The sequence below is a fragment of the Salvelinus sp. IW2-2015 genome, linkage group LG2, assembly GCF_002910315.2.
Source record: "Salvelinus sp. IW2-2015 linkage group LG2, ASM291031v2, whole genome shotgun sequence".
Taxonomy (NCBI): Eukaryota; Metazoa; Chordata; class Actinopteri; order Salmoniformes; family Salmonidae; genus Salvelinus; species Salvelinus sp. IW2-2015.
This window is the reverse complement of record NC_036839.1, coordinates 39,370,028-39,384,374: the sequence shown is the minus strand read 5'-3', so window position 1 is coordinate 39,384,374 and position 14,347 is coordinate 39,370,028. Positions and strand designations below refer to the sequence as shown.

The window sequence follows — 14,347 nt, the reverse complement described above, 5'->3', positions numbered from 1 at the left end:
CTAGGTTATATTTGCTCTGTCTCTGTTGTGAATGTATATAGTGGCTAGGTTATATTTGATCTGTTTCTGTGTTAATGTATCATAGTGGCTAGGTTATATTTTGCTCTGTCTCTGTTAGGAATGTCATCAAATAGGAGGCTAGGTTATATTTGCTCTGTCTCTGTGTGAATGTATCATAGTGGCTAGGTTATATTTGCTCTGTCTCTGTGTGAATGTATCATAGTGGCTAGGTTATGCTCCAAGAGGAGTAGTAATGATAGCCATGATGGCCCTGGCCGCCCCTAATGTAGACATCCTGGGCAYCACCTGTGTCCATGGCAACACCAATGTGGAGAATGTGTGCAATAACACGCTGCGGGTGCTTCAAGCATCTAACAGACTGGAGGTACAGTGCCTTTGGAAAGTATTATTTATTTTATTTAGATTTTTCACCTTTATTTAACCAGGTAGGCCAGTTGAGAACAAGTTCTCATTTACAACTGCGACCTGGCCAAGATAAAGSAAAGCAGTGTGACACAAACRACAATACAGAGTTACACATAAACAAACGTACAGTCAATAACAATAGAAAACATCTAAATACAGTGTGTGCAAATGGCGTAAGGAGGTATGGCAAAAAATAGGCCATAGTAGCGAAGTAAGTACAATTTAGAAATGAACACTGGAGTGATAGATGTGCAGATGATGATGTGCAAGTAGAAATACTAGTGTGCAAAAGTGCAAAAAAATAAATAAAAACAATATGGGGATGAGGTAGGTAGATGGGCTATTTACAGATGGGCTGTGTACAGCTGCAGCGATCGGTGAGCTGCTCAGATAGCTGATGCTTAATGTTAGTGAGGGAGATATGAGTCTCCAACTTCAGCGATTTTTGCAATTCGTTCCAGTCATTGGCAGCAGAGAACTGGAAGGATAGGCGGCCAAAGGAGGTGTTGGCTTTGGGGATGACCAGTGAGATATACATGCTGGAGCGTGTGCTACGGGTGGGTGTTGTTATGGTGACCAGTGAGCTGAGATAAGGCRGAGCTTTACCTAGCAAAAGATTTATAGATGACCTGGAGCCAGTGGGTCTGGCGCTGAATATGTAGCGAGGGCCAGCCGACGAAAGCATACAGGTCGCAGTGGTGGGTTGTATATGGGGCTTTGGTGACAAAACAGACGGCACTGTGATAGACTGCATCCAGTTTGCTGAGTAGAGTGTTGGAGGCTATCTTGTAAATGACATCGCCGAAGTCGAGGATCGGTAGGATAGTCAGTTTTACGAGGGTATGTTTGGCAGTATGAGTGAAGGAGGCTTTGTTGTGCCGATTCTAGATTTAATTTTGTATTGGAGATGCTTAATATGAGTCTGGAAGGAGAGTTTACAGTCTAGCCACACACCTAGGTATTTGTAGTTGTCCACATATTCTAAGTCAGAACTGTCCAGAGTAGTGATGCTAGTCAGGCGGACGGGTGCGGGCAGAGATCGGTTGAAAAGCATGCATTTAGTTTTACTAGCGTTTAAGAGCAGTTGGAGKTCAYGGAAGGAGTGTTGTATGGCAGTGAAGCTCGTTTGGAGGTTTGTTAACACAGTGTCCAAAGAAGGGCCAGATGTATACAGAATGGTGTCGTCTGCATAGAGGTGGATCAAGGAATCACCCACAGCAAGAGCGACATCATTTATATATACAGAAAAAAGAGTCGGCCCGAGAACTGAACCCTGTGGTACCCCCATAGAGACTGCCAAAGGCCGGACAACAGGCCCTCCGATCTGACACACTGAACACTACAATTTTTTTGCGTTATAGTGTTTTTCTAACATGGATTAAATAAATACACATCCTCAGCAATCTACACACAATACCCCATAATGACAAAGCAAAAACAGGTTTTTATACATTTTTGCAAATTTATAAAAAATTWAAAAAGGAAATACCTTATGTACATAAGTATTTRGAGCCTTTGCTATGAGACTCGAAATTGAGCTCAGATGCATCCTGTTTCCATTGATCATCCTTGAGATGTTTCTACAACTTAATTGGAGCCCACGTGGTAAATTCAATTGATTGGACATGATTTGGAAAGGCACACAACTGCCTATAAATGGAGGCACATGACAGCCCGCTTGGATTTTGCCAAAAGGCACCGGGCCCAGCCAGAGCCCGGACTTGAACCCGATCAAACATCTCTGGAAAGACCTGAAAATAGCTGTGCAACAACGCTCCCCATCCAACCTGACAGAGCTTGAGAGGATCTGCAGAGAAGAATGGGACAAACTCCCCAAATCCAGGGTTGCCAAGCTTGTGGCGTTATATCCAAGAAGACTTGCGGCTGTAATCGCTGCCAAAGGTGCTTCAACAAATTACTGAGTAAAGGGTCTGAAGACTAATGTAAATGTGATATTTCTGTCATAAAAATAAAAAAAAAGAGCAAAAATTGCAATTTAATAAACAATTTAATAAATTTTAGAATAAGGCTGTAACGTAAAAACTGTGGAAAAAGTCAAGGGGTCTAGGCTCTGTATAGTGTTGTTGTGTTCAGTTATTTTATTGTTAAAAGGTAGATGATGTAAGACCCTGGCAATGAGATTCATATTGTTTATTTAGATAAAATTGTCAAGGCAGCTTTTTCTCTGTAAACAAACACCCAAAGGAATGTGCTTACATCATCACATGGTGCGTAGAATATGCATTTAACGGTAAGAGATCACATGTTGTGGAAGGATGCTATGTAGTGTCTGTTGACCTCTCTGTCCTCCTCTCTGACAATACACTGTTGTTTTCTCCGTCTCAGACACACCCGAGTGGAGCTCTACTCAATTAGAGCTCTGGAAAGAGATAACTGATTTGACGTGCTGTTCTATTGAATCTGTTTACAGACGTAGCAGAGTGAGCAAAGCAGAACTGTGGAGAGGCTGGAGTTCACACCAAACGTTGCCATGACAACAACAAAGTAGTCGGTATAAGAAATCGATTGGCACCCAGACTTGTTTTTGCCCACTGACACAGGCCCGGGCACTAAGATTGAATTCATATGAAGTGAAAGCGTAGAGGGAATACTATAATGTTCTAATTTGCGGGGTTCTGACCACTCTGTGTTCCGTGTTGTAGATCCCCGTATTCTGAGGTGCTGCCAAGCTCTTCCTTGGGAATGTGGTCAGTGCGGGACACTTCCATGGCCCGGATATTCTGGACCCAAACGCGAGCGAGAGATCTCTGGTGGCCATGGCTCCCCTCACCAACCTAGCTCTGGCTGTAAGGATGGAACCCTCCCTTCCTAGCCAACTCAAAGGCCTCTACATCATGGGAGACAACACAGAGTGTAAGGGCTATGATTTATTTGCTTCAGAAGGTCAGCTTATCTGGTAAATAAATGGTAAATATATAGATTAAGGGGTGGATTGCCATGGGCTTTAATGTGAAGCCGGTGTTCTGCAGGTCTTTAGCCAGAGGAAACACCACAGTGTGTGCAGAGTTCAACTTCACCACCATCACGGAAGCAGCTTACATCGTCCTGAATAAATGATAAAACACTACCAATACCTTCTACATTGTGATTGATATTTTTCTGTTCTGGTTCCACTCTACAGTCTTGGTGTGATGGCTGGCTGGCTCAGGAGTCAGAGAAGGCTTGCTTCATAGCCCGGATCTTCCGTAACACTATGGAGGAGTCCTACAGCGAGCGCTCCCAGGCGCAGATGGTTGACAGTATGGGACTTGTGTCATGTGACTCCTACGCTATGGCGGCGGCAATTGATGACGCCTTCGTCACCGAGAGCGACCACATGGCRTGGAGCTCCTGAACACGCTGGGCATGCTGAAGAAGACTCACAAGGCCTTTGTCATGAGGAAGGTGAACCTGGAGAGGTTTGAGCAGCTGATGAGCTAACCACTAAACTGTAGAACTAAACTAACAGCTGTTTGATGACCATGACCACTCTATGGGACCATAACCAGGGAACAGTGACAACTCTAACCTCATCTAGTCACCCTAAGACTATTACTTAAGCACACACCATAATCCCTCCTTAACAGAAACATTACATCAGTGGCTCCCACTTACACAGCTGATTAGAGAACAGAGACTCAACTGGTTAAAGACATTGAACAGGACATTAGTCACTTACAAATTCGTAACATTTTGTACGAATTGGAATTCGTAACATATCATACGAATTGCAGGAATTTTTATACAAAACCTCTCTACCATCACTTTAAGAAGGAACATATTTTCATGTCTTTGTATTTGATCTTGGACAGACAATGTGTGGGTTCATGAAATAGGGCCACACAGTTTATGACTGCTCAATACAAAGGGCAAATCTGGGCAAAATCTGTTGATGTCGATGTGTCCTTGAGCATATGCAAGGACACATCTCATGCAAGAGGTTTTGCAATGATTTCTATGTCGAAGATATGAAAAATATTTGTTGGTCTGATGTGTGTAATGAGAAACATCCGGACGCTAAACTAAGCATTTATGAAACTGCTTCTTCCGGTTACTGATAGACATGTGCGGATGAAGAAACTGACTGTTAGATCTTCCAAATCTCCATGGGTAGATGATGAATTGAAAAACTGTAAGGCTGAGTGGGATGAGGCAAAGGGAATAGCAAATAAGTCTGACAATACAGCAGACTGGTAAACATACAGTAAATTGAGAAGTTCAGTACCTAAACAAAACAAAAAGAAGAAACTATACWATAGCACAAACAGAAATGATATAAAGAATGATAGTAAAAAGCTCTGTAGTACATTAAATGAAATTCGAGGGAAAAAAAGCAAACTCGGCTCCATCTTTCATTGAGACAGACGTCTTGTTCATAACAAAACCCTTTGACATTGCCATCCACTTGAGGTGAGTAAGACATGCAAACAACAAATRCTTAGCCTTCATATTTATGCATAATAGACCAAATAATGAAAGACAAGTAGTGTAGTTTTGAGTTCCACAACGTGGGTGTGGAAGAGGTGAAATAATTGTTGCTATCTATAAATAAGGACAAACCTCCTGGCACCGACAACCCGGATGATAAATTGCTGAGGTTGGTAGCAGAATACATTGTGACTCCTGTTTCCCACGTCTTCAATTTAAGCCTAGAAGACGGTGTGCCCTCAGACATGCAGGGAGTCAAAGGTCATTCCACTAGCACCATTTAATGGTTCAAACAGCCGACCAATCAGCCAGTTACAAGTGCTTAGCAAACTTTTGGGAAAAAATTGTGTTTGATCAAATAAAAAAATTATTTACAGAAAACAAATTAACAACAGACTTGCTTATAGGGAAGGGCACTCAATATGCTCAGCACTGACACAAATGACTGATACTTGGCTGAAAGAAATTGATAGTTAGAAGATTGTGAGAGCTGCTTTGTTTGACTTCAGTGCAGCTTTTGATGTCATTGATCATAACCTACTGCTGAAAAAACTTAGGTGTTATGGATTTGCATCCTCTGCCTTATTATGTATTGAGAGTTACCTATCCAATAGAACACAGAGACTTTTCGTTAATAGAAGCCTCGCTCATACAAATTCAGTTGAGTGTGGTGTACTGCAGGGCAGCCGGCTTGGGCCATTATTGTTTCCTGTTTTTACAAATGACCTTCCACTGACCTTGAATAAAGCCTGTGTATCTATGTATGCTGACGACTCAACAGTATACACGTCGGCTGCAACAGTAAAATAAATAAATTAGACTTAACATAGAGCTCTAGTCAGTTTTAGAATGGGTAACTAGCAATAGGCTGGTGATAAATATCTCAAACTAAAAGCATAATTTTTGGGACAAATCACTCGCTCAACCCTAAACCTTGTTTAGATCTATTATTGAATAATGTGGCTATTGAGCAAGGTGAGGAGACTAAACTGCTGGGTGTAACCCTAGATAGTGTCCCTAATAAATAAGAATACAAATAGCTTTCAAGGTCAAAACATATAGACTCATTGGTTGCTAAAATGGGAAGAGGTCTGATCATGACAGGACGTTGCTCTGCCTTCTTGACATCTCAGTCAACCAGACAGGTCCCACAGCCTCTAGTTTTGTCACACCTGGACTACTGCCCAGCTGTGTGGTCATGTGCAGCAAAGAGGGACATAGGTAAATTGCAGTTGGTCCAGAACAAAGCAGCACGTATCGCACTTTGATGTACGTGCATGTCTGTCTTTCCTGGCTCAAAGTTGAGGAGAGATTGACTGCATCATTATTGGTCTTTGTGTGAGGTATTGATGTGTTGAAGGTACCGTACTGGGAAACACACAGTATTAAGTAGAGCTATAAATACATGGAAATCTCTGCCACCCCAGGTAACTCAAGCTAGCAATAAAACCAGTTAAAAAAAAGATCACCTTACTGCACGAAGGGGCCTGGAAAGAGACACAGCCATTTTATATATATTGTCATTTGCACTGTAGTATGTATTAGACCTAGATATTGTGTGTATGTACTGACATGTAGGCTGTGTGTGACGTTTTAAATTGATGTATTTACGTCCTTGACTAATAATGTTCTGTACTATGTATGATGTCATGTTTCATGTGGAACCCAGGAAGAGTAGCTGCTGCTTTTGCAGCGTCTAGTGGGGATCCTAATAAATACCAATACTTAAGTGCTTTCTCCATTTTAATGGAATGGTCTGCCTATCCATGTGAGAGACGCAGACTCGGTCTCGACCTTTAAGTCTTTATTGAAGACTCATCTCTTCAGTAGGTYCTATGACTGAGTGTAGTCTGGCCCAGGAGTGTGAAGGTGAACGGAAAGGCACTGGAGCAACGAACCGCCCTTGCTGTCTCTGCCTGGCCGGTACTCCACTGGGATTCTCTGCCTCAAACCCTATTACAGGGTCTGAGTCACTGGCTTACTGGTGCTCTTCCATAACGTCCCTAGGAGGGCATGAGTGGGTTGAGTCACTGACGTGATCTTCCTGTCTGGGTTGGCGCCCCCCCCCTGGGTTGTGCCGTGGGGGAGATTTTCATGGGCTATACTCGGCCTTGTCTCAGGATAGTAAGTTGGTGGTTGAAGTTATCCCTCTAGTGGTGTGGGGGCTGTGCTTTGGCAAAGTGGGTGGGGTTATATCCTGCCTGTTCGGCCCTGTCTGGGGGTATCGTCGGATGGGGCCACAGTGTCTTCCGACCCCTCCTATCTCAGCCTCCAGTATTTATGCTGCAATAGTTTGTGTCAGGGGGCTAGGGTTAGTCTGTTATATCTGGAGTATTTCTCCTGTCTTATCCGGTGTCTTGTGTGAATTTAAGTATGCTCTCTCTAATTCTCTTTTTCTCTCGCGCTTTCTCTTGGAGGACCTGAGCCCTAGGACTACCTGGCCTGATGACTCCTTGCTGTCCCCAGTCCATCTGGTCGTGCTGCTGCTCCACTTTCAACTGTTCTGCCTGCGGCTATGGAACCCTGACCTGTTCACCGGACGTGCTACCTGTCCCAGACCTGCTGTTTTAAACTCTCTAGAGACAGCAGGTGCGGTAGAAATACTCTGAATGATCGGCTATGAAAAGCCAACTGACATTTACTCCTGAGGTGCTGACCTGTTGCACACTCTACAACCACTGATTATTATTATTTGACCCTGCTGGTCATCTATGAACATTTGAACATCTTGGCCATGTTGTGTTATCTCCACCAGGCACAGCCAGTAGACGACTGGCCACCCCTCATAACCTGGTTCCTCTCTAGGTTTCTTCCTAGGTTCCGGCCTTTCTAGGGCGTTTTTCCTAGCCACCGTGCTTCTACACCTGCATTGCTTGCTGTTTGGGGTTTTAGGCTGAGTTTTTGTACAGCACTTTGTGACATCAGCTGATGTAAGAAGGGCTATATAAATACATTTGATTGATTAACCCTAAATGCTCTTGTACGTCGCTCTGGATAAGAGAGTATGCTAAATGAATACATTTTTTGTATTAGTGTACATAGAAATCTGAACGGCCCTTTTACCTACATTCATGAAGGAGTTTAAATACATTTCATATCATTTCTTATGTAATATTTGTATGTCCCCATTTCCATTAATATTGCTGTTCACTCAGGTCTGTAGGAATGATACCATGTATCTTTACAGTACTGCCAGTCACAATAAAACTGGAATAAAATAAATCTAATGACACACTTTAAGCACATTCGCAAACACTTCATCTGTTCAATGACACATTTATTACACACAGTTGTTCAAAACAGAGGCCCAATTTAGCAGTCTGTCAATCATCAGAACAGCCAAGGGGAGAGCTGACAGTCCTGCTTTAGAGTTCCTTGAAGTTCGCTCATTTCAGAACATGGAAACAGAAGAGCAGCCCAGCATTCTTCCACACACTTACAAGTGTCTATGGTTTGAATTGCGGTAGGCCTATTCACAGACTCACTCATCACTTCAGGAGGTAATAAGTCCAACATACCTATTTGCAGAGCATATATTTTCTCTACAGAACCACCTCAAATCAAGTGCTCAAGTGAAGTTAGCATAATAAAATACAACCCCCATTTGGATCCCTTTAAGTTAGTTTTGCTACTATTCACAATTAATCCTTTCAGTGCTGTGAGTGTTGCAGAGGTTTTCAACTTTGGTCCATCAGTAGCCTTTCCTTCCCCTGAATCTGGACCGGTTATCTAACTGTAGAAATAGTGGGGAAGATCAGAAACAAGTCAGTTCCATAAGGATTTGCCAAGTGTTGAATGAATGTCATTGATGTCAGTGATGACCGGTGACCTCACCATGGATCTCTTGCACTCGAAGAAAGAGGTCTGCAGTGCTTTACAGTGACCCTCCTTCAGACACTGACTGGGCATCTTCCCCTCCTGCAGGAATGGACAACATGGAGTTAGTCAAACACGTTTGTACCAAGACTGGTGTTTTGATATGTTATTGATCATTCTCACCGTTTACGTTGACCACACAACACATATCCAGAACGATCAGGTGTAGAAAGCGCTGCACTTTTCTTTTTTAATGGAAGTGTGGCTCAACCAACCAACAAGCCATAATTTACAATTTAAGGTAGTCCTACGCTTTGAAATAAGGGATGTTATACAAGTAAAACTGTAAAGCATAATATTAGCTAGCAAACCATAACCTCAGATGAAAGGGGATATCATATATTCCATAACGTTACCTTTACAACGCAGTCGTGTTGAAGGAGACATGCCTTGAAGTCCTCCCTGATTCCTGAGCATGCCCTGCCATCCTCCTCTTTGTCCTCGTAGAATTTAGGCATTGTGCTGCACTTACATTTAAGACAATTACGCAAGAAATTTAGACTTAAAGAATATATTTTACAGTATGTTACATGAACGTTGTAATGCAAGCCACCATATTTGATTCGCAAAGCATCCTGGGAATACAAAAATTGAACTATATGCATGCTGGGAGTGTTTGTAGTTTTTGTACGTTTCGGCGAAATTAGTAGATTTTTAACATGTACTTTTTCAAGTATACCGCTAGGTGCCACTCAAAGCTTATCTGTCAGCAGAACATCAAAAGGAGCACGATGGAAAGGATGTTTCCATAGATCCTGCAGCAACTCCAACATGTTGATGCCATCTCTTGATTTATTTTTAACCTAGCCGGTTGGCTCTATAGGAATGTGTGGCTGATGGAAATGAGGCATTCTCCCATCAGACAGTGAATTATGTGAAATAATGAAACCAAGGCAGAAAACAGATGGGTGTGAATTGTATCAACCATTGGGATTTATTTCAACGATGTCCATGTAAAAAACATCAGAGGCAGATATACTAACGTAGTGATGAAGGCACATGACATGACCTGATGGGGAGAACAGAGAAGGTGGAAGCAGGCAGGGGTGGGGTGAGCCTGACTGTCTTCATAGTCTTGCTGTCTCTTTTCTTTCATCTACCTCTAGGGTCTAGGCAAGCGACTCAATAATAGGCTAACCTCCATATTGCTTTTCTATACAATCTTAGATAAGCGTGGATGAAGGGCACAAAAAAAGGATGGAAGAAACCCCCTTTAAACTAGTGAGAAACACAGTTTGTGTTCCCCTCTGCTCAAGCCGTCCTCCACCTTAAGAGGTTAATTCAGGAGGTTGCAAATCCTTCGCTAGAGCGTTGCAGATAGAAATGTAATGTATAGATCTGGCACGATTCCCATTTCTACACAGAGAATCATATCGGATCTACAGAATAGATTTCTATCTGAAGGTTCTAATCCGTTGCACTACTTAAATAAAGGCCCAGGTGTGAGTGAGAGGGTCTGGTTARACCAGGGGGCTCAGGGGAGGGGCCAGCTCCATTCAAAAAGTTGACCAATCAATCAATCACACAATAAATAAAGGACATTTACAGACAAGCAAACCTGGTACAAAGTGGCCCGCTTTCGAAAGTGTTGCCCAAATCCACCCCTAGTCTTTATCCTACCTAGGAGTTTTTATTTAAAGGATTGGGTAGGATTGTTCCTTATACTGTAGTTGTCCAACCCTACTAGATCAACATTAAGTGCTGTGATGTAGGGGACGATTTAGAATTGGACATGCGTGCATACACATCTTTGACATTTAAAATAGCAATCCCAATCAAAACGATCACAATCTTCTCTCACGTGTATGGAATTTTGATAGAAAAACGAAATCTTCATTAAATCTCTTTTTTTTTTTTGTGACCTATCCTGAAACTATGAATCAAAGAGCAATGCAAATAGCTTTTCTGTACAGCTACAATCAGAGTAGACAAGATGCCCCCCAGGGGAGCATGGCCGTCAGCATTACAGGTTAATGGCACCTGAATTGGGGAGGACGGGCTCGTGGTAACAGCTGAAACAGAATTAGTGGAATGGTATCAAACATGGTTTCTATGTGTTTGATGCCATTCCATTTGCTCTGTTCCAGACATTATTATGAGCCGTCCTCCCCTCAGCAGCCTCCACTGGTATACATGCATCCTTCTGCAACTAGATGGCGCATAGAATAAATGCAACATCCTGTCTAACCACTGCCAGCAGTCTCCAATTAAATGATCGGACAGAATCAGACATCACATGGGGTAGAACTCACTGATGATGTCAGAAGTGTAAAATGACAAAACCAATGGGAGATGGTAAATGAAAGCCCAGCAACAACAAAAAAGAATGGAACATTCAAAACTGTCAGTTGAAAACTCAGTGCAACGTTCTAAATAGCATTTGATCATCTGTTCAATATATCATTTCAACATAGTGAAGTCATCAAAATGAAATGAAGAGAATGAATCCCCCATTGCTGATGGTAAACATGAGTCACACTGTACAATTGGTGGCGAGTTATGGAGGAACCGTTACCCCTGTCATCTGTAAATCTTGTATCACGTAAACAAATCCCTTCAAAAGAGTCAATGTAGGGTAGAGGGAAGGGAGTGAATGAAGGGAAGTTCTGCTCCGGACTCATTATGGAGGAGCAGGACTTTAAAGGCACATGGGTATGGATTTAGCACAACCTCAGCCAGGATCTCTGGCTTAAGGCCTGTACTGATGTCAGCTCTCCTTCATTTTAACTTTAACCATCTGAGAAATGTTATACAAAAACTGACTCTGGAACAGCAGTTAGATTCAACCTCTATCTCAACCAACCAGCGGACAAGACAACATGGAATACCAAGCAGCTCGTTTCGGGAACAAAAAGAACACATCAACTACCGTAGCATAAATCATTTTTTTCTTTGAACCTCTTGTACAAATTAAAGATTTATTTTAAATTAATTAATTCACCTTCATACGTCGTCATTGTCGTAGTAATAATAATAATAAAATGAATATAGCAATACATCCCTTCAGGTGAGCAAAGTCAAGGCCAAAGTCTGATTAGTTTACCACTTAAAGGACACTAGAGGTCTTTCAGACTGACTTCTTGTCAAACAGGAAGTAGAGAGATAGATGTGGTTTCCTTCAGTCACAAAGATTTTTCATGGAATAAAATGAAACCACAGGAGGTTGGTGGCACCTTAATTGGGGAGGACAGGCTCATGATAATGGCTGGAGTGGAATCAGTGGAATGGTATCAAATACATTAAACACATGGTTTCCATGTGCTTGATGCCATTCCATTTGCTCAATTCCAGCCATTATTATGAGCTGTCCTCCCCTCAGCGGCCTCCACTAGATCAAACTGCCCCAGACACAGATCTTAGGTAGGTTTCAGGTGTTTTGCCCAGAATGGTTTGGGTTGAGACTTGAGTAAGGCAAGCTGATCCAAGATCTGCACCTATGGGTGACTTCTACCCAGGGCATAGTTTGGCAGACCTGTCACTTTAAAGATGGGGAACCACATTTAGTTTCCGCTTCGTTTGTCATCGTCATTGTAATCCCTTTCAAAAGAAGGAAGTAATAAAGGCAGTTATCTTCACGATAAGAAAGACTGACAACTTGTTTGTCTATTTATTACCTGCTGTTTACCTAAAACACACAACTCTGTGGAAAAGAACAAAAAGCAACAGGTCTTTGAGGCTGATGGAGCCATTCTTCAGTCACTTCAATCACCAGCAGGGGGCTCCACTATAGCTCCAGTGAGTGCAATACCTCAGTGGAACAGATCAGAGAGGCTGAGACGAAGAGCACATGGAGCAGAGAGCAGCATGTGCAACACCAGCATCCTGGTGACATCAGCCTCTCAGATCAGCTGAGGTGTGTCTCTCCGAGTCACAAGCCATCGGCGTTACCTCGACAGTCAGAGCTGGAAACGGATTTCTTCCGGACATACCAAATGACTTCTGATATTTTATATCTGGCTCTTTTTTGTACAGTAGTATTCACATTCACGCAAAAAGAGAGCAAGAGAGCGAGGAAAGGATAGGCAGCAATAGAGAGAAAGCAATCGAGTGACAGCGCCCTTAGACAGAAACCCTGAGAGGAGCGGCTCTGGTGCGCTCTGATGATGTCACTGCTGGTTGCTAGGTGGCAGAAGGCCCCTGGTCAGTCAGTTTTAGGTGCGTCTGCGAGCACCCCGGGGCCGGGGGCCAGGATTGATGTGGCCCCCCGCTTTATGTCAGCCTGCTCTCCTCTTTATGTGAATCTACAGAGAGACACACAGAACCGTCACACACAGCTCTCGTTATACAGGATAACATTCCGCTGGGTAGAATATAAACATGATATAAAATATTAAAGGACAGATGATGGCGTGTGATTGGCTGACCTCGCTGAGGATGGCCCAGACAGCTGAGTCTTTGACGACAGAGAGACGCAGCGCCACCACCGGGTTGAAGGAGGTGTCTACAGCACCCTCCGCCACACCCTTCTCAAACTGACCTAGGGAGGGAAGGAGGGGAGAGAAAGAGAAAGGGGGAATAAGAGCTGGGATTGAGTTTGTACATTGTTTATCAGTCTGTGGCAGGAAAAATGCAAGTGGGTAATGGGATCAGGGTGCGTTCTGAGTAGAGAAAGCTAACAGGACAGGAGGGTTGGTGCTTGTCCACTCACCGATTCTGTAGTAGCGGTCTTCAGTTCGCTTGTACTTCTCTTTGGTCTTTGGTCCAGTTTCCTTCAGACAGACATTTTGGGATTATTTGTGTAAGGTTCTGCATACACTAGGTAGAGAGCCTTGTTAACGCTAACATACAGAAAACTACACACTGTGCTCATCTCCCGCCTCCTGCACTGATATTGATTGGAGCAGGCAATGCTCATGATCTTGTCAATAACCAAATCGATACACATTGAGTGATCGGTCAATAAACCAAATCAGACACAAGTGCCCTGCCTCTGTTTACACATCCTTGCACACTGTCATCTGAATGTTGTCTGTGCATTGTCTGAATGTTGTCGACTTACCAAGAAGGGCAGTATCTCTACGGTGGTGTTCTCTATCCTGTCCCCAGGGTGTTCCTGGTTCCCACTGCGGAACAGGAACCTGCCAATCACACAACACCTATTAATGCATATTCACGTCCCATGGCACACTCATGAATACGCATACTCACACCGTCCTTACACGCAACACTGTCCTGTCACACAATGTGCTGTGCTTTTAGAACGACACATCTGACAAGTCTAAACTAAGCCTGAGGCAGCAATGGCACACGAGCACACACACACACCCACCCCTCCACTTAAGCTGTTAATGAATCTTGTCACACATAACATGGCTAACAGGTGCAAATCAAGCCCAGACACCAACACTGGAGAGAGGTCACAGACTGCTGTGAACAGAAACACTACACATGAAACAGTGATGAGTTGGTCTCTCCTTCTGTCTCTCTGAAGCTCCCTGACTTCTAACACCCCTATAGCCTCTTTCTTCTCATTCATCCCTTCCACATCCCCTCACCTAGCCCCTTCTTCCACATCCCCTCACCTAGCCCCTTCTTCCACATCCCCTCACCTTGCCCCTTCCTCCACATCCCCTCACCTAGCCCCTTCCTCCACATCCCCTCACCTAGCCCCTTCCTC

At 43.4% G+C, this 14,347-nt stretch overlaps 2 protein-coding genes and 1 pseudogene across 2 annotated transcripts in view; 1 reads left to right on the top strand and 2 right to left on the bottom strand.

Annotated features, from left to right (window-relative positions):
* Nucleotides 1-253: 253 nt before the first annotated feature.
* On the top strand, nucleotides 254-3,867 carry LOC111971840 (uncharacterized; annotated as a pseudogene).
* Nucleotides 3,868-8,114: 4,247 nt separating this feature from the next.
* Nucleotides 8,115-9,316, bottom strand: coa5 (cytochrome C oxidase assembly factor 5). Its single transcript, XM_024010450.2, has 3 exons — nucleotides 9,087-9,316; nucleotides 8,689-8,772; nucleotides 8,115-8,587 (listed from the first exon to the last, which is right to left on the bottom strand). The coding sequence occupies exons 1-3, from the start codon at nucleotides 9,186-9,188 to the stop codon at nucleotides 8,546-8,548; spliced, it is 228 nt and encodes a 75-aa protein (XP_023866218.1). The 5' UTR covers nucleotides 9,189-9,316; the 3' UTR covers nucleotides 8,115-8,545.
* A 319-nt stretch (nucleotides 9,317-9,635) lies between these two features.
* Nucleotides 9,636-14,347, bottom strand: part of LOC111979746 (alpha-1,3-mannosyl-glycoprotein 4-beta-N-acetylglucosaminyltransferase A-like) — an 81,854-nt gene continuing 77,142 nt past the window's right edge. Inside the window, exons 14-17 of the mRNA XM_024010437.2 lie at nucleotides 13,730-13,808; nucleotides 13,379-13,439; nucleotides 13,095-13,207; nucleotides 9,636-12,971 (exon numbers count right to left, since the gene is read on the bottom strand). Of these exons, the coding sequence (XP_023866205.1) occupies nucleotides 12,945-12,971; nucleotides 13,095-13,207; nucleotides 13,379-13,439; nucleotides 13,730-13,808 (280 nt within the window). The 3' untranslated portion in view covers nucleotides 9,636-12,944. The remainder of the gene's footprint in view (nucleotides 12,972-13,094; nucleotides 13,208-13,378; nucleotides 13,440-13,729; nucleotides 13,809-14,347) is intronic.